A 19,890-nucleotide genomic window follows, 5' to 3' on the forward strand; every position below is an offset into this window, starting at 1 on the left:
AATTTATTAATAAAGCACTTAAATTATTAATTGGTGTTGAATAAAAGTCACAGTAGAATTATTTCCCTTTAATGTTGAATACTTTTTTCAAAAATTTGTGAAACGAAATCTAATTCCTACGAGTTGGACTGTCAGATCTTTCTGTTTTAGTGCTGCTACGGTCGAGTTAATCGGGGAACTTGGGTGTAAAAGACCGAGCGTATTGTACCTATTCCAAAGATTACAATGCAGTTTATGAAATATTCACAGCGCCTACGAAACCTAGGGTATAAAAATAATAACATAAAAGTGGATGTCTAAAGTCTACGTCTAATAGATAATAATATCAAAGATCTGTAATCGCTTAACTCCTCACGTCCACGGCATGTTCTTAGCGGAGATCGGCAATCTAAGAAAATTCACAACTTGTGTACGCGATTAAGGACCCTATTCTAAGCTACGAGAGCACTGCGCCGAGGCATGTCTTCGATCGCATTCACTTCAACCACGTGGTCACTCTCCACGTTATTATCACTCAACGCGACGGCAGCGACAGCCTCGTTCTCGGAATCTCCATCCACTATTCTCCCGTTTTCGAATACCAGTCGTCTTTCGTTTGCGTTGGCTTCGTTCTCTTCACAACCTGGCGAGTGACCGGCAGAAGTGCTAGGTGCCGGTTGCCCCGTGTCGATGACGGCGCCGGATTGGCCCGCGGCCGCCGCGGAACTGAACAGTCGTTGACGACGGCTGTTAAAAAAATGTACCGAAGGGATTCCATCTTTCGGATTGGAGTAGGTGACGTAGCAAGCGGAGTACGGCGGGGGCGGCTCCTCTATCGTGTCTCGTGTTCGTGCGCATTCGGAGTACGGCGGGGGAGGGTCGGGATCCAGCGGCGGAGGCCGACCGGACTCTGGCGGGAAGGCGTCGTCGAGAGGCGGTGGCAGCTCCAGGTCTCGTCTGTGTCGCACTGGAATATTAAACGTCGGTCAGTTCGCGGCGAAGGCGAAACCCGGTACGCGGGAGAGGCGGCATGGACACTCACGGTCGGTCGCGAGCACGTTCGGCGTCGGCCACTCCTCCGATCGCCGGCGCGTCACTGAAACGGAAGCGGACAGGTGTCCGTGAACAGAAAACGCACAAAGGCGAGGCGACTCGGCCCAACTTACGCTTGAAGAAGCGCTTCTCGAGGCACTTCTCGGCGCCGCGCGCCAGCAGCACCAGCAGCGCCAGCAGCACGGCGCCCACGGGCAGCGTGCGCGCCGCCGCCTCCCACCAGCCCGCCTCGGGCGCCGGCGCCGACGGCCGCGGCACGGCCACGTGGAACGACTGCGGACAGCGGCGGTCAGCGGCGGCCGGCGGCCGGCGGCGGTCGGCGGCGGCCGGGGCGGCTACTCACCCGCAAGTCGGGCAGGCGCCACGGGCCGCCGTTCTCCTGCAGCTCGCGCGGGAGGCCGCGGACCCACGCCGCGGGGACCGTGGGGTACGGCCCCGCCTCCGCCGCCGCCGGCCGGGCGGACAGGGAGTTGTCCAGCCTGAAATTAGGGGTTTTCTGGTAAGTGCCGGTCGAAACTGTCGACAACGACAGGTTATAGTTCAGGAACGAGGTAGCGCGGCAGTCGACGAACGAGTCTCGAGATCTTGCATGGCGAAACGTAGCATTTCGTTGATGTTGATTTCCTTTTCTTAAGTTAATCGTGGAGGAACCACGAAATGACGGTATCTAATAACGAATACACGGGCGGTGACTTTCTCACCACCCGACGGCCCGGATTGTCTGCAGGTTCACGAACAATAATTAAAAATAAACTCGCCTGATTAAGTGTCGTATCTGGTTAGGTGTGTAGACGGTGATCGCAGGCCGCGACAGGCGCCAGTCGATCTTGAGACTGCGCAGGTCGCGGAGGTCGGCGAGATCCTGCAGCGAGAGGCGCACGCGCCGCCGTCCGAAGCGGTCCAGTTGGTGTCGCTCCCACCCGTGCCACGCCGACCACGGTCGCTCAGTGTTCGTGCTCGACTGCATAATCTGCCGTATCCACCTGCAAATAAATAATGTTTTGAAAACTCTGTAAATTGTTTTATTCGGCTCGAAACATATCGCTATAGCTTCAAGTAGGTAGGATTAAAAATGTGATTTTCTACTGAAACGGCGTCATTAGAATAAAATTCACATTCGAATCTCGAACAGTTCAAAATAGGATTATATTTATGTTATGAAAATATGTTAATCAACTTCCAAAAATATGCAGGTGATTGCAGGCAATAAAAAAACTTAACATGTTTTGTTGTACTGTGTGTGAGCGTGCGTTGTGCACCAGGTAACATACGGAGTAGCCGATTTGAGGACGTGATTAACGCAGCCGACGAGGCATAGCCAAGCAGTACCATGACATAAGAACGTACACACGAGTGCTTTACACTCGACAACTGCTTGGTACGCACGTCACTCTACTTCTGGACACGAGTCGTCGACATAACACGCACCACAGCGTGCGGCAGTAACTTGCTTATGAATGTTGGTCTGGAAAAGAGCGTAATAATATCGAACGTGGATCTGTCTACGGTCAAGTAAATGATTGACGTTTGATTTACCAAGAACAACCACAACTTTTCCATTACTGCCTGGTTCATTTTAATGTGTATTTTGTTGCCAGCCATTTTTAAAAGCATTAGGTATTACCTACACGTCGTAGTAGTGATTGCAACGGAACGACGACGCGACGCATTCGCCCACGCGTGGACCCCACTTGACCCACTAATTACACTATAGGCAACACAAAGAGTGCGTTAAGAAGTATTGACCAATTAACCAGGTTTTTATCTAATAACCACCTACTGTAGGCGTACGTGACGCCAGACGCTCATTCAGCCGTCTCGGTGGATGCTGAATTAGGGAATTCTTTTGTATATGGCGTTACGTAAGGAATACTATATAGTAATAGGTACTACGTTAAACGTATTACAAGCGTCCTTGATTTGTGCCATACATAATAAGCAAGAAACGATAGTAGTAGCAATTTTAATAACGAGATTACGAACGATTGTTGTTTTAAAAAATAGCAGCACAAGCATCTCGCCGAAAAGAAACAAAAAGAATGCCCCAGTTGATCCCAGTAAGCTGTTTCCCTCGTTATCATAAAAATGGTATTAATAAGAAAGTGTAGGTATGCTCTACTATTTTGAAACCGCTCGCTGTTAGGTTCGTAGGTATAAATACATTTGAAAATTGAAAATTATATCACGTTTGTAATATAACGTAATAAAACAACGCAACACCGGTTTAAACCCGTGAACCCTGAGCCGGATTGCGTTTTTGGTAGCGACATGGCAATGTAGAGTTTTCGAATTTACGTACGTATAAATATTTTGATTATAGTTCTCGAACTATTGAATTCCCTGAATTTGCTTGAATGAATTACTAATAAATAAATAAATAATTAATAAAAAAAATCATACAAGAAGGTTATAATAAATACGCTGATTTCTCTCCGTAATATACATACTCTTAATAAAAGTAGTAATACCATACATCCTTCCACTATCAAATTGGCGCGTGAAATCATTATATTAAAATTAGCGATAAGAACGTGATAAGTATGCAAAAAGCAAAATATGATTTTAGTAAAAAGTAAAATGCTTCAGATGGTACAAATGACAAATCAAGAAGACGAGGTGATCGCCGCTAGATAGAGCCCATTATCTGTTGGGTTTAATTTCTTACATGTACACGTACTGCGCGCGGCACACGATCGCACCTGGCGTCCTGGTGTTGAACGACGACGGGACCGACGCGACGAACGGTGCGCAAACAGTAGAGCAGGTACAAAGAAACTCGGTTTATCGTGGTACTAGAAGCACCAAGTTCTTCTCAAATACAAACATAATATTTTCCTCTTTCTATACAAATAAATGCAAAGGTGTTGAAATTTTAACGATTTCGGCCAACGGTAACGTTACTGAAAAAGTCAATTTTCCATTGAGCGATCTTGACGGCATTATGCCTTAACTAACACTTGCCTTTCTATCTCACTTTGTTAATTCATTAAAATATAGTAGGTACGTGTTTGACGACATTTTCAGCTCAGAACTTGAATGCGAAACATGAAATATCGAGTGGAGAATCGCAGAAAAATACAGCCTGCTCTACCCAGGGTACATAAATTGACAGGGACGGCTGCAGTCGGACCCAGTGCACCTACAAATCCTATACCATCCTAGCCTCTTTGCAATCCGATATAACACCAATCAATAGAGACCGCGATGAACATTTTATAAACGTACGTTTACCTGAGTGGTCAAGGACTCCTTTCACGGGAAATGATCAATAACACTGCAATCCATTTTGGCACTTTCGCTGCTTGTTTCCTTTCTTTGAATAATTATTGTTATTTGGAACTGTAATTAACAGAGCAATAAGACGAAAATATGTTCGCTCGTAGCGCCGTGCAAACGATAAATAAACATCTAACTAGGGCGTCGTCGTCGGTCAGCGGCGCGGGTTGCGCATGCGTATGTAAGTAACTACGAGGGACCCTCACTCACAGCGTCTAAGTACCTATTAACGTTCCGTAGGAAAAAAAGAAAATCTTTGGAATGTTCGACATGCGTTGCGTGGTGGTTTAGGAGCTGTCCTGCAAAATTATTAAGAAAATAAGCGATGTATTGGTAAAAATTACATTTACACTGAAATCACAATTATTATTCCCTCGCTCAGTGTTCAACTGAGGGAAAAGCAATTTTTTTCTTTCTTAGGAGCAGAATTTACTGTAGGTATGTCTAGACAGTGGGTATGTAAACGCAGTAAAGCCAGATGTAGGTTTTTTTTTTAATACAGTACCTAAATAAAGTTATAAAATAATGTGCATGAATGGAAATAGAGATGCTATTATAATGCAATGTACACATGCAATATTATAATATGTAAAACACGTCTGTGGAAATCGTATTATTCAGTAAATTGACACATATCTGCAGGTCGATGTCTAATTAGGGCTGGTTATATAAATTCAAAATCTGTATATTTCTGTGCGTTCATTTCATTCCTCTCGAAACTATAATTTTACGGATACTGTTGCGCATTCGGAAAATAAATTTATCTCAGAAGAAATCCAACGCGTTGTTCTTTTAAATAGGTAAAAGGGCACCATAAGGGCACGTTCCCCGTTCCCACTATGTCGTCACGTTTTATTATCGTTGGGGCGCGTTCCCACTAAGTTGTCACGTTTTATTATCGTTGGGCGACTGTCGTGTTTAGCCTAGTCCCATATCACGACGATCTGTCGTGGACGATTTTTTATCGTTGATCGACTGTCGTGACTAGCTGTGCCCACTAGATCGTGACGAAAAGTTATCGTTTTAAAAATTCGAAAGAGGAAGCAAACAAAGAAAAGAAAGTTTTGGGTACATCCAATGCTACTAATAAAAATTCCATTAGGGTTATGTCAAAAGATATACGAAGTTGCTTTCTTTTCGGTAATGTCAAAACCTGGGGGTCTACTCTCGATTTCCGTCCGAAACAATTACTGCCAAATAAGCAATACTTGACCAAATGAAATACGCGTGATGCGAATGAAGCTTCATACTTGATACTTGTCTTTTAATTTTGTTGAATATTACTTATTTGACAGTAATTGTTTCGGACGGATGTCAGGCGGAGATCGATAGTAGACCCCCTGCTACAGCCAGAGATGGGCAGTGGGTTAAAACCCAATCAACCCGCCCGTGTATTCACCAGGGTTTTACCCGAAGCGCCGAGTTTTAACCCATTTTTGCCCAAACTCGTGGGCAGAAACGAAGAGTACAGATTTGGTATAATTCCAACACTAACAACATAATATACAATAACTTGTAACAAATTTCTATATCTCCACATAATACTCACCACATGTCAATCCTGTGGATTCTTAATGAAGATCGATTCAAGTGCATACAATGTAACGATTTTTTGTATCAATTTATTGATGAACTTTTCAAGCGAATCTATTGAATAGAAAGGTAAATCGAACTGTCCTGATAATAAAGCAACAAATATTTTGTAATAATATGTACCTATAATTAAACTTAAACAAAACTCAATTGACAACAATATTTAGACGTAAATAGTTTTTGCCCTCGAGATCGAGTTTCGGGAACCCGATTTAAATCCGGCGTCAACTAAGCGCCGGGTTAAAACCCGGGCGCTTGCCCATCTCTCGCTACTGCAAAGCGAGCAGAGGGCGTGGGGTACGAGAGGGGAGGGCAGGGAGCAGAATGCGTGCGGACAGCGATAAATAAAACGTGACGACAATAGGAGCTGCGACAATCTGTCGTCGCGTTTTTATCGTGACGTTTTTTATCGTCAGACGACCGTCGTTCTATCTGTTCCCACTGTGACGACAGTTTGTCGTTGTAACGATAAAAAACCGCGAACTACAGTTAATCGTGTCGTGCTATATGTGAACAACTTCATTTAAATATACAAGCCACGACAATCTGTCGTCACGACATAGTGGGAACGCGCCCTTACGCAACCTTCGACTATGTAGTAGGTAGGTAATTTAAATTTTAATTTCTTTCACTTGTTTAGTATTGGGTGTATCCGGAGTAAATTGTCGGTCGCGTAATATCACGTCGGAAACATAGATAACTAAGAACAATAACATTTAACGCGATGGACTCGGTCTTAGGTTTGAACCGCACTATGCGACGCGAACGGTAACAATCCGCTGTCCGAATGAACTGCACACATTGAAACTGTACGATTGCAATGCGATTGTTACATATAGTAATTATTAGTGCTTGTAATATAGTAATTATAAGATTAGTATACCATACAAGAATATTATTATTCCTCTTGTTTAATGCTTTGGAAATAATAGTTATTTGACATGAAGTAATGCACATCTCATAATATTTTCACAACCATCATTCTTAATAAAGTAGCTAACGAATGCAAAGACTTCTTAGGTAAAAAATGGATTTTTACTTCTAAAATAGTCAATTTACGTGGCGTAGCTGTGTGCCTTCGTTAACCGTCACATTTGTTCAATGTGATACGCAGGGGTTATAGTCCAGGCGCAACTTATTCGGGTTAAGTTATTTGGGGTGCCAACCGGCTCAGTTGTTCAGTTTATTTGCCACTGACAAGAACAACGTTTCACAAAATGGACCTTATAATAAAGTAGGTACTCGTATAGGATTGGTCGATCGTACAATGACATGTTCCTATCGTTTTTTTCCATAGTATTATGTTCTTCTCAAAACAACACTGTGCCTGCTCTAAATGAAGCAAAAAAATAACGTTGATACATATTATACTTACATATTATTTTTTTATTATAATATTAACATTTTATTATAACTGAATGTGAGATTTATAATGTCACATAATTATGTAATAGCTGGTACTAGTTCTAAGCTATAAAATAATAATAATAAAGAAAGCAGATGTCTTTTACGCCGAGGCGCCGGTGCTTGATGCCTCAGTTCGCGGGTACCAGTGGCGGCGCGCTGAGCAGACCCGTCACACAAAATGCCACAGCCGGTCGTCGAGAGTCGAACTGCAGGTGGGCTTACGACGTCGAAGCTACATTGGGCGATGACACTATTTCACTATTCTCATCCATCCCTTCAACTTGCCCCTCTTACATGACGAGGCGAACACCTACTGTATCTACTGTTTGTTCGCTTGAAGTTACTGTGCAGGATGTCAACCTTGACAATGAGCTTGCGCCCACCCAAAGCGTACCAGGAAAACGCAGACGATGGACAGATGAAATGAACAAATTCATTCTGCGTACTTATCTTGAATTAACTGCATTAGACACTGACACAAAAGCCTACTTTCCATCCTTAATACTTGTCGCATTGTCAGAAGGTTCTTGCAGATGAAAGGAGACGAAGTAAGCTTTTGTTACACACCACCATCACCATCCACATAGACATGCTGCATTTGCTTGATTTCGGTCCACAAGTGTGGTAAGTGTGGTGTAACAAGCTGAGAAAAAGAAAGAAAATAATAATAATCTGTTAGGCCTTGGGAGAGGCGAGAGTCTAAAATAGATATAATAATATAATACTCAGGACCTCAGATTACAATTGTAATCTTCCGAAGAATTCCACTCCTTTAGTACAAATCCATAGCACATTATCCGAAATGTAACAAAAAATATCACAATACAATTTTTATGTATATGTAGCTTTACGGCTCGGAGCTGCACTTTTGAGCTTCTTGGGACGTTCCTCCACAGTCTGTGACCAGCTGGTGGTTGGTAGACTCATCCCAAAGATGGCCGCATAATGTTCCATAATGTACTAGGTAACCATACCTACCTATTACACGCTACTCAGAACACCCAAACAAGAACCAATTCAAAAAGTTCGTTTCTAAGTTGGTCCCGGAGGTTCAATTGCAGGTAGGGCCTCCTCATCTGGCGCCCATAGTGTTAGCCGCTGGGCCACCGAAGACATCAAACGATCAGGTTTGCACTTGGCGTTGTTCAAACTGTTTTTTAAATATGTTTAATCAAGTTAGATTACTAACTTTCCAGACCGAAAAACAATGTATAATGAGCGAAAGCGGTTTTTGAAAATTATGATGTGAAATCTAAGAGCCGCACAAGGTCGATGCAGAATAATTAATAAAAAATAATAATCCAAGGTCATTGTCAAAAAGAGACAGCCGATATAACAAAAGTGGAGTAATTGTGTGTTTTTATAAGAGGGGCCGGGAGGGGGATGAGGGTAGATGCCATCTGCGAGAGGGGGAGATCGATGTCGTGCGACACTCCGGCGCCGCAGACTCCGACAAGGGCACACCGAGTGTAAGATCTCAACGGACAATTTACCATCGCTTTTCAATTCTTTTGTACACACGTTTAAGATTGTATGAGAATGGGAGAGAATAAATGATTAATTAGATATTATACCTTTTAAAGTTGAAAAATTACATGAATAAAACGCACAATATTGTACAAATGGAAGAGAAATATATAGAATCTTATTGTTATAGGATTACCATAATTATAAATTTTTATTTCATTATAATTATGCTTCTTCGTCTTATAATTTATAATTTAAATTTACGAGTCTCTTAAACATACCTATAAGCTGTTCGCCGCCAGTAAGCTTTCTTTAACACTGTTTTTTAAATTTGTGGTAAAACCATCGCAACCCGTTTGACCCATAACGTAACCTTTATCCCGATCCCAGTGCGTCCCCGCCCTTGCGGTTTACTCTCTCCGTGCGTGTGCGAATCTCCGGCAGTGCCACCCGCACCGCCTCGCCACCAGCCCACATCGTTGCTTCACCATCACCAGTGCGAATTGTTACTGCACCAATTCTTTTATTATATCCCTAATACTGACGGAATGGAAGAACTGGAATTTCAATTCGAGAAGGCGTGATGTTTTAAGTAGGTATGTATTATATACTTTCATTAAATTAACGAAAATATTGTTGTTTTCATGAGGAAATTCAAGACAATTCAATTATTGAAACTTATTCCAAGTACCAAGAAAAGCTTTTTGTTTTCCAAGTAGGTACCAAAGAAACCTCTTCTGTATCTTATTTTATCCTTTATTTATGCAGTTAAGCCTTTTGCCAGTTTTACCTTCAAGTTTATAATCTGTGCCTATATTGTTCTCTTAAATATTTATAAATAAAATTTGGATTTTCCTACCTTTCTATTGTAACTGGTAAATTCCGCTGGCCGTGACCCGCATCCCGCCAGTGCTGGCGCTAGCTCACAGTTTCAGCAGCCGCCACTCGCCATTCGTCGCTCCCTAGTTGCTACTTGCCACTCGCGATGCCTTGACCTACTTCATGATATTATCCTGACCACTTATTTAACATACAAAAACTTTTTTCGTGCTGCAATTGCGTTTCTACAATACACTTAACTGGTTCAAGGTTATATTGATTCTACTTTTTTGTTGTTTGTTAAGTAAATGTATTTTGAGACAAGCAAAAGCTACAAAATACATATCAACTCAACGTCCTATAAAATTGTAACAATTTTTTTTCATTTTGTGTATAAATATTTTCTTCAGTGAATTTATTATTCATAATAGGTAATAAATAATACTTCCTGCAGTCTTTTATGCAGTGCATAAAAGGTTAGGTATTGGTAGCGCCAACTTTTAATGCTCATGTTGTCACTAGAAGAAATTGGTTATTGAAAATTCCGTAACGTGACAATGTTCAAAACAATAACCTTTAATACATAGGGCGCACTATAAGTTTCCGGAACTGGCCATTTACATAAACAACATTTAAAAAGTAATTAGAACATTTGAAAATTGAACTCTTTGGCTGTAGAATACAGTTTGTTTGTTTCATCTGACTGTCACTTGTTTTTACATCATGACATCATTTTAGAAATTGGTTGTCTACATCACCATGGATTTAACTCGTGAAAATTTTCGTAGTATGATTTACTACGACTTTAAGTGTAATTTAACAGCTGAGCGGAGCTTCCCTCGGCTTCAAACTGCTTTTGGCGATGAAGCACCATGCAAGACGACTAATTATAGCTGGTTTGCAGAATTCAAACTCGGTCGTGTGAATCTCAGTGACGAATTTCGTGATGGTCGCCCGTCCACTGCTGTGAACTACAAAAACATCGATGCTGTGCGCCGTACGATCAAAACAGACAGGCATGTGACATACCATGAGATTCGGGCATCTTTAGGCATAGGCATGAGTCAAATACAATCCCTACTATACAAACGTTTGGGTGTGAAAAAGCTGTGCTGTCGTTGGATCCCACACAATTTGACTGAGGCTCAAAAAACGGATCGCGTCACTTGATGCAATGCCATGCTTACCAGAATCAACGACGGAACGTCAAATTTGGTGTGGGACATAGTCACAGGTGACGAAATATGAATTCATAGTTACGATCCCACAATAAAGCAGCAATCGAGTGTATGGGTATTTCGAGACAAGTCGAAACCAACCAAAGCAAACGCGTGCAAAGTGCCTCTAAGCGGAAGATTGCTTCTTTTTTTAATAAAACTGGTCACGTGGCTACTGTTGCTTTGGAGAATCGTTATACCGTGAATAGTGATTGGTGCATTTGCAACATTTGTTTGCCGGAAGTTATTAACAAACTCCGTAAAAATAACCGTAATACGCCATATCATCTTGCACCACGATAATGCCAGTTCTCACACGGGCAGACCGATTAATGAATTTTTTAAGGTGAACAACGTTGACCTTATGAGGCTCTCATGTACAGTCCGACCTGGCATCTTGTGACTTTTATTTATTTCCAAAAGTTAAGAACCAGTTAAGCGGTCAACGATTTTCATCACCCGAAGAGGCTGTCGAAGAGTATGAAAAATATGTTTCAGAGATTGTCACGGAGGAGTGGCGTAAATGTTTTAAAAATAAAGGTTAATTCATATGAAAAAGTGCTATTTTGAGAAACAATAAATTAATTTATTAATATATAAATTAATTTCTGACCATTTATACTATTTTTTTCTTATTCATTCCGGAAACTTATAGTGCGCGTCACGTATAGCTACTCCGCTGAGACAACACGCGATGGCGGCGGGGCTGGGCGGCGCAGCGGGCGGCGTGCTGGCCCTCGAGGTTTGTGCGCCGCTGCTGCTCCTCTGCTGGCTCTGCTGCTGGCCTGCCGACGATCACTCTGGTGCGTGATTCACTCGGACATTTAGTTTTTAATTCGAGTTCATTAATGTGAATACATGAAGGTTATGTTTCAGAAACATCTAGTTCGGGCAAGCCGCCCCGGAAACCAGTGGTTTTGCATGGTGAGTAAGCCTAGCTGTTCACCTTTATGCATTTTATTTGAGCAAATACAATGCCAATTCAATTTGCGACGATTACTTACACTCAAAAGTTTTCAGCCTAAGTTCAGTCTCCCTCATAATAAGCTGCCATTTGCGGATCTAGATTGCCTACATCCATCAGTTCCTCGCGACTTCGCGACGTCGCTTCGAAGACTGATCACTTTTACAACTGTTCCAGGGCGCAGTTCGCGTCGCCAATCGAGCGATCTGTTCGGCAAGCGAGTGGGCAGCAGCGCCGCGTCGCTGCATCTGCCCAGCACATCAGGTTCGTACACGTTGCGATTATTGAAATGAAATAATCGTTACAAGCGTACTTACCCTCCACACGTAGGTACCTAAGACTCTTGTAGAATAATTTGTGATAATTTTAATTGATGGTTTGTACAATTAGTTTTAATAAAGGTTTTTCCACTACAGGGCACTCTAAGCAGTCTCTGAAGTCACACCGAAGCCACGAAGAGATCCCGCGCCGGCGCCAGTCTCAACACCTCGATACCAAAGACGAGGACCCGCGGTACCATTCAGCGCCTAGCGTCATCGACGAGGTGTGGCACATAGACGTTGTTCCATAAATAATAACAGTGATTTAAACGACAATGTTAATTTTGACACATAGGTACTAACTATTGCAGACCACCCTACATACTTAGTTATGATTTGTTGTGCGTACCTATGTAATAACCGCGAACAGTCAAGAACAAAAAATCTGTTTACTTAGAAACATTACAAAAATGATAGGATAACATTACTTGTATACTCATTTGTGAAGTTTGTCATGATGCAACAAATTTTGAAATTATATTTTCTCCGTATTCATTTAATTGTAGGTGATTCATCGAAGAGACTGGGAGCGGTCGACGAAAGACTTGTACATTCCGCTAAAGCCGGACATCCAAGTCCAGCAGGACTCAGACGACAGTCCCGAAGCACCTTGCGCAGAACCAGAATCCAGCTCTATCGAATGTAAGAGTGAGGAGAGACTCTCCGTGACCTGCAAGAAACATTACGCTAATATTAAGTCATCGAAACACAGAAACAAGAAAGAACTTGCAAGAGATAACGAAAAAGACACTGACGCCACTGAAAGCAGCTCCTTCTACATTGGAGATATAAAGAACGACGATTGTACTATTCAGAACGATGCTGGACAAACCGTAGCGACTTCGGAGAAAGTAAAATCAGTGTATAAAGCGAAGGACGCAAAACAGTCGTTCAATGAGTTGATCAAATCAAAAGACAGGTCAAATGTAGATCAAGATTCAGCTAATGATTTCGCGCGCCTGGAAGGATTCAAAACGAAGATGTTTGACATCGATGCAGATTTGTACTTGGACGAGCTGGACAGGTCCGGTGCCAGACATTACATGGAGTCTCGTACAAGTCTATATCCCTGCGTCTCTACGTCACCGTTCCCACCGGCGTCTGTCGGTAAGTCTGTTTATTTTCTTTTAATCATCTGATCATTTTCTTACAAGTTCACCGTTCTTCATACTTCTAAGTGTCTAATCAAACGTGGCTTGCGTGCACCAAGCAACCGACGACTCGCTCGCACGATCTACTGCTAATTATCGCTCTTCAGAGGCTGACGACAGTAGAGTTTCTTAAATATATTTTTATGCTCTTACCCACCAATGGCTCTATTCGTAGCTTATCTAAAAACCTGACGAGATCAAGGAGTTCGGCACATCAGCTAATGTGTAATGTGACATATGCACCGTACCTTTCCGTTGTGTCGCAACGCGCCATGCGCTGCCCGTGGCCGTGCTCGGTGCGAGCTTGCAAGCGCGTGGCTGTGCAGAGGCGCTGGGCGGCTCGCGCGGCGCGTGCGGCGCGGCCGCGGCGGGTCCGGCGGCGCTGCGGCGCGCGCGCCACGCCAGCGACGGGGACATCCTCGCCGCTGCGCCGAGGCCCGAGTCGGGCGCCTTCTCCGGTAAACCTCTGTGTAGCTGCAGTCTCTTAGGTGGTTGCTCGGCAAAACCAGCAACTTGCGTAGTGACTAACGACTGTACAGTTGGTGCGATACGCCTTACGGCACCGGGACGGCACGACCGTCGTCGTTTAATCCTAGTTAATACGCATGTTAGCGGAGGATTTTCTCTACTAAATTCTAAGCTTCAAATGCTATATATCTAATATTTAATTCCTATTCAAAACATCTAATTATTAAATAAAAGGGGGTATACTTATTTATTGGACATACAAGCCCAGAAAGTCAATATCTATTAGTTTTCACACTCTAAAACAAGTATAATATTCACATTAGAATAGGTACCTGGTACATACCAGGTAAGGCATAGCAATAATTTATTACACATTTGTAAGGAAATTGCAGGGTACTAAACCCTGAATTTCGATGGAACAATGTATACACAAATTCACAAAGAAATACAATGACAATAAAAGTGAAATAGTGATTACTTAACTTACTTACTGCTCAGCAACCGAACTCAATAAAAATTCTTTTAAATACCATGAGCAAGCCCTTTTATACAGTACAAATACCACTCCTGTGGTTGGTTTATCCAATCAGAAAACGAGATTGCTTTGCGGTGTGGCGCCACTGGTGGCGCCATTGGTTTTTATAACATAATTTTATTTCCATTAAAAACAGTAATGATAGGATTCCGTGTATATATATCTATATAAATATCAGGACATTTAAGTAACATTTTTAAACAACATGACTTAAGCCAAACCTATGATATATGTATAAAAGAATGGAAACAATGATAAAATATTTATCAATAAGTTGAAATGTATTCACATGACAAGTCGTTTTTGTACTTTAATTATGAAAATTACATTTTAGACACGTTTAATCTTCCTGTAAATAAAGTTTATTACAATGAATATTATTTCTAGTAATTACAATTTGATAAATTACGTATAAATTTAATATGTATCTCACACATACATTTAGATGTGAACAAACAATCCCATTTGTTGAAAGTATAAATAGGTACATTTGTGTTGTATTGTGTGACGTTACAGAGAGCGATGTGGAGCTGGAAGCCGCGTTGTGCGAAGAACGACCGCCGCCGTACCACGAGCTACAGCACTACGCTGCCGGGGACAGGAAGGAAACCGCCATTTAAACGATCGACACCTGTTATAAGTCGCACCTTGTTACTCCGTAGCAAAACAAACGTAGACACAATGACTAATTAAGTTAAAAAGACAAAAATATCATCAGCTGAATTTGTGTATATTTAATAAAGAAAAACATTTTACTTAGAACGAAGCGAAGAATAACAAACTCAAGAATATTACAAGTACCTTGACTTACTTGATTGAATGTTCTAGGTCCCTCAGGTGGGGCAGAAGACGTCCGCAATGACCCGTCATCTCGTCTTCATTGGATTACTTGTGTCACCTTGGGCCTGTTAACCCGATCGACTGCCCTTCTGGCACTGCTGAGCGCCGCCACCGCCAGGGTTGTTTAGGGCGGCCACGTATTCTGTTTTTTGTCAAGGTTCACTCTAAGGCTTTTTTATATAGCTATGTAAAAGTGTGCTGGATCCAGGCCCACTATGGTTATATGCTCTGATATCTGACCGGAGCATTTCGCGACAGAGTGCCAGAGGGTTATCAATAATTATGAATGAGGTATGTTCGGGCCAGAAATTCCGTGGTATATCTAACACAAGCAAATTCCATTGAGATTTGAATTCGAAACACACTCACTATCTATCCATCTATACACTTGTTATCGTTAAATTTGTAAAACACCTACCTAGGGCAGATTCCCCTTAGCAACAAAATTGTAGGGGTCACTCTTTGTAAATAGACACTTCTTCACATTTACCATTCACAATATTTATTTCAAAATGTCTTATTTACCGTCCTGAAAGAGCTAAAGGTGTATCACTTCTTGGATTTTTTCATCCTAGTACTTACATCAAATATGCAGAACAAAAAGAAAAACAGAGGTTAATTAATTATAAGTTTGAAGCCTTTGTGTACCTGTGTGTTTGTATGTCTGTCGTGGCGTCGCAGTGCCCAAACGGATGCACTGATCTCAAAGCGGTTCCTTTTATATAAAGGCTAAACTAATCAAGATGGCTCTTAGCAATGTAATCAGTAGCTAACTACTGAAAGATCATCAGCTCTTTTCCCAGTTTAGTGTAGAGATCTCAGTCATAAAATGATTATGTATTCCACTTCCATATTACAATAATATGGCCATTGTGATCTGGTACTGACACCAGGAGAGTCTCCAGACTACCCAACTCCTAATCTAACTTACAGTAGAACTGTCGTGTTTGGGCTCATCAAAATTGACCTCGACGACTTGTTAGCCCACAGGTGGTACTTTATTGACTTTTTGGACGTACACTGTTTTATATATGGGTTTTTAATTTTTAATTATCTGGAGCCCACTTTGTAAACCAGGCTTCTGCAGGCCGAATGTACTATTGTTTTGTATTACCGTCTGTGGCATTTCCTCGTAACAAAATGGTCTACGCCATCTGGTAACAGTTGACAAAAAATTGAATTTGCATGGGTGATGTTCAAGGTCATCTTCACGGTTCACGTTTATTTTGAGTTTCACACTACGGGTACATTTCCGAGAGTCGTATTCCAGAACTCTACTCAATACTCAAGTCAGGACTTGAGTATGATTTAAAGCACTGAAAATCATATTCAAGTCCTTGCCATTAGGGTCATATTTCCAGTGCTTGAAATCATACTCAAGTCTGCTCAAGTCCTGACTTGAGCATTGAGTAGAGTTCTGGAATACGACCCCATGACTGTCATCCTAGAAGTAGTTCTTTTCGTTACCTCCAGATCCTGACTCGACTTACTTATTTGGAGGTAAATATCTCTAATTTTTATTTGCTTGTTGTTGTCTTTGAGCTGGAGCACATATTTCAATTCTCATCAATTTAATCATTTTCTTAACTTAACTTTGAGTCAAATTCGTCGCGAAGAATGGCTCGAATCATGGACATTCTAAATAACGTTGATGTTAAATTAACTAGTGACTGTTGTCATACCTTGTACATTTACTGCGTACCTAAAACCTACCTAAAAGGTACCTAAAAGTTTTACGCCTTTTTGTAAATAGGTATGTACCTAACTACTAAAACGGTTTAGCTAAATATTCAAAATTATTTTGACGTTGTTGATTTGAAATAACGTTCAATTATTTTTTTTATCGTTTCGTACTCATTATTGGTTAAAGTCAATTATAAGCACTTTTGCACGTTTATTGTTAAAATGTCAAATAAATGTAAATAATTTACCTATTGTTAAGTATATTTGTTCAATTAAAACTAAAACTACGGTGTTGTCGCATTTCATAGAAATGAATGCTTTTACGCCTTAGATATGTCTGCTATATGTATAGTACCTAATAAAATATGTTATAAAAACCAAAACAATTGTTTTCCTATTGCAATTGATATTTTGTATATAGTTAGACAAGGTTTCAAATAAATACTTATTGTTCGTAACATTTAAATGTTTTTATTTCAGTAGACGCGGACGTCTTGATGAGACTTTATTCGGTACACTCACAAAATTATATTTTTGGGAGTGTACCGTAAAGCGTGGCGATTCGTCAAAGAAAACCTTTACTTTCAAAGTAACATATATTTATTTTTCAAACTTTATAGAAATAGGAACACTTTGACACAACATTGATAACATAACATTTGGTACGTGTAGAAAATACATTATGCATAGTTGACTAGAGTACGACGCGCTTTACAAAAGGATACAAATAGCTTGGATTCTAACCATATTTTAGTTATTTCTGTTTTTAAGTAACATCTTAAACATATCTTAAGCAATTCAATACTGCCCTCGCGGCCTCGGAACGAAAAGGGGCACAACTAACATTTTTATAAAAATTTACTTAGTACTTCTGTACTAAATCTATGGTTACATAACATATTCGGGATCAGGAAATGAAGGTCAATCTAAAAATTTTTTCGTGGAAATATATTATTAGAGAATATAAATTATATGATATGAGATTATATTATACATAATGTTGAATATACAGCAAGCTCAAGTACTTAGCTGAATTCAATAAGATCATAATCAGATTTTCAGTTCATTAGGTTAAAAACGCTAATACCAAAGGATTTAACTTGTAATGTACGAACGATGCCCTAAATAAATAGTTCAATCACAACGGGTATCGTAACACAAAAAAGGCACAACTGAGTGAATTGTGTGAAATGAAAATTGTGCCCTTTAGTTCTATTCATGAGTCAAATGTTAAAAGTCACGATAAATTAGTTATGCCCTTTATACAAAGTTATAATATTATTATATTTTTTCTACTAAGTTAAAACAGAAAATTAAGATATTTTAAAAAACAACTAATTAAAATACAATGAAATATTTTGTATAAAACATGGGGTATGTATTTACAACTTATATGAACTACTTAGTGTCAAATGTACATTTTAATTATTCTTTTTTTTTAACGGCAGAATACAAATCAATGCTTTGTTATAAAAAGGTTTTGATAAATTGGGAATAGAATACTAAATGTATAATTCATATTTATTTTGTTACATAACTATGTATCTGGATTGTACACCAGAAACAATATTAAAATGCATTTTGTTGCACCAAACTATAACACTTGAATATATACAATTAAATTCATTTTAGGACACTGAAACGCTGTGCGGATCGGACATTTCCAAGGATTGACACTTTGGGCTGGCACTAGGTGCATCATATTGCATATTCTCTTCACTGATGGGAACCAGTGAGTGCAAATCTTCTTCAGACTCCACTCCAGCCAGAGCAGCGCGAGAAAGATGGGTCCTTAGACCAACCTTCATCTTTGTCCCGAACATAGCCTCGAATGGAGAACAATTAATATCCCTGTGGTAACTTTTATTCTTCATCATTTGGACGAAGCGCAGTCCTTCCGACCACTTGTAAGTATTGTTTGCCATCAACCAATTATTAAGAAAGTTTTCTATCTCTTGTTTCATAGATTGATTTCTAGATTGGTCCTTTCCATGAACCAATTTCAATTCAGGCCACATACTGGAAATTTCACCAACAAGTACTTTGGCAAATTCCCTACTGACCCCACTCTGGAGGATGCATGGTGCACCGAAAATCGCAAAAATATCCAACAACACGTGAGCTACTTCCTCGGCCGTACTAGTTTTAAGCGGTCGAAGCTGAATAAACTTTGTACGATCATCTTGATAGATCAATACGAACCCCCATTGCTCATCAGCCCTCGATTGCATGTCAATTACATCAATATAGCACCTCATATTTGTTTTGTTGATCAAAGTCGGGGTGGCTACAACTTCATTGTCAAGGGGCCCATTTTTCTTCGTTGTGTACTGCTTTCCGCATACAGTACAAAGGTTTAGATACATAATGATGACTTCTCTTGTGATATTTTTGTAATACTGATTTACATATTTGTCCATTCGGTTTCTACCACCATGGTTAGTGTCCACAGTGTGAGCTTTGTGTAATATGTCAAATATTTCTTCCGTATGGACGTAACACCTGATTGTACTTTTGCTCAATGGACTGGGAACTATGAGTTTCTCAGTCCCATCAGCCATCTTTACTACCTCAAACCTCTTCAGCCGTTGATAGTGCTCAGGTCTCTTGTGGTTTTGTACATTTTGCGCTTCTTTTACTTTTTCTAAAAGTTCAAAATAAGCAGGTTTCGTGTAAAGTTGCGCATTGTGGTTTTTCAACATTAATAATTCGTTCAAACGCTTGTTGAATTCTCTTTTCATTTCGCTTACGTTAATTTTATCCATAGTTTCAAGCTGAATAAACTAACTACGAGTCGCTATACGATGTTGTCCAGTAGATGACACCGCTAACGCGCTTCAGATTCAATGTTTATGTTCGCAAAATAGGAAAGACATACCTACCTAATTTAAGTGCGTTTCAATCCATTTTGGATAAAATCGTAAAGTAACCGGTTTGGTTAAAATTCTTAAGCAATCACCCGATAAATGGAATAAGTAAGATATTCAAGTATAGTATTTTGAACGTTTGAATTTCATATTCAGCTCTTTTTGCAACAGTTTTCGTATGAATAACATTTTAAAATCATTTTGACAAATCTTTGTTTTTTTTTTTATTTTTTTTTTTTATTTATTAAGGC

The 19,890-nt window shown here is 40.4% G+C and overlaps 4 protein-coding genes across 6 annotated transcripts; 2 read left to right on the plus strand and 2 right to left on the minus strand.

Moving 5' to 3' along the window:
* Positions 1-66: 66 nt before the first annotated feature.
* On the minus strand, positions 67-9,661 carry LOC113238581. The gene is made up of 6 exons (XM_026475404.1): positions 9,635-9,661; positions 1,791-2,015; positions 1,376-1,511; positions 1,146-1,305; positions 1,022-1,075; positions 67-946 (listed from the first exon to the last, which is right to left on the minus strand). Exons 2-6 carry the CDS (start codon positions 1,997-1,999, stop codon positions 432-434), a joined length of 1,074 nt encoding a protein of 357 aa, XP_026331189.1. The 5' UTR covers positions 2,000-2,015; positions 9,635-9,661; the 3' UTR covers positions 67-431.
* Positions 9,224-13,468, plus strand: LOC113238582. Of its 3 annotated transcripts, XM_026475407.1 has the most exons (7): positions 9,224-9,371; positions 11,467-11,614; positions 11,688-11,735; positions 11,953-12,039; positions 12,192-12,319; positions 12,602-13,202; positions 13,422-13,468. In XM_026475407.1, exons 2-7 carry the CDS (start codon positions 11,506-11,508, stop codon positions 13,436-13,438), a joined length of 990 nt encoding a protein of 329 aa, XP_026331192.1. In that variant the 5' UTR covers positions 9,224-9,371; positions 11,467-11,505; the 3' UTR covers positions 13,439-13,468. The 3 variants fall into 3 exon arrangements, with proteins under 3 accessions (XP_026331192.1, XP_026331190.1, XP_026331191.1); XM_026475405.1 differs by lacking the exon at positions 13,422-13,468 and having other exon boundaries at positions 12,602-13,384; XM_026475406.1 differs by lacking the exon at positions 13,422-13,468 and having other exon boundaries at positions 11,483-11,614; positions 12,602-13,384.
* A 37-nt stretch (positions 13,469-13,505) lies between these two features.
* LOC113238624 lies at positions 13,506-16,372 on the plus strand. Its single transcript, XM_026475451.1, has 2 exons — positions 13,506-13,704; positions 14,766-16,372. Exons 1-2 carry the CDS (start codon positions 13,519-13,521, stop codon positions 14,940-14,942), a joined length of 363 nt encoding a protein of 120 aa, XP_026331236.1. The 5' UTR covers positions 13,506-13,518; the 3' UTR covers positions 14,943-16,372.
* A 2,028-nt stretch (positions 16,373-18,400) lies between these two features.
* LOC113238600 (KRAB-A domain-containing protein 2-like) lies at positions 18,401-19,537 on the minus strand. The gene has a single exon (XM_026475428.1). It carries the CDS (start codon positions 19,535-19,537, stop codon positions 18,401-18,403), a length of 1,137 nt encoding a protein of 378 aa, XP_026331213.1.
* Positions 19,538-19,890: the final 353 nt, after the last annotated feature.

This window comes from Hyposmocoma kahamanoa, unplaced genomic scaffold (genome assembly GCF_003589595.1).
Source record: "Hyposmocoma kahamanoa isolate Upper Pololo Valley unplaced genomic scaffold, ASM358959v1 97, whole genome shotgun sequence".
In the NCBI taxonomy this organism is placed as follows: domain Eukaryota; kingdom Metazoa; phylum Arthropoda; class Insecta; order Lepidoptera; family Cosmopterigidae; genus Hyposmocoma; species Hyposmocoma kahamanoa.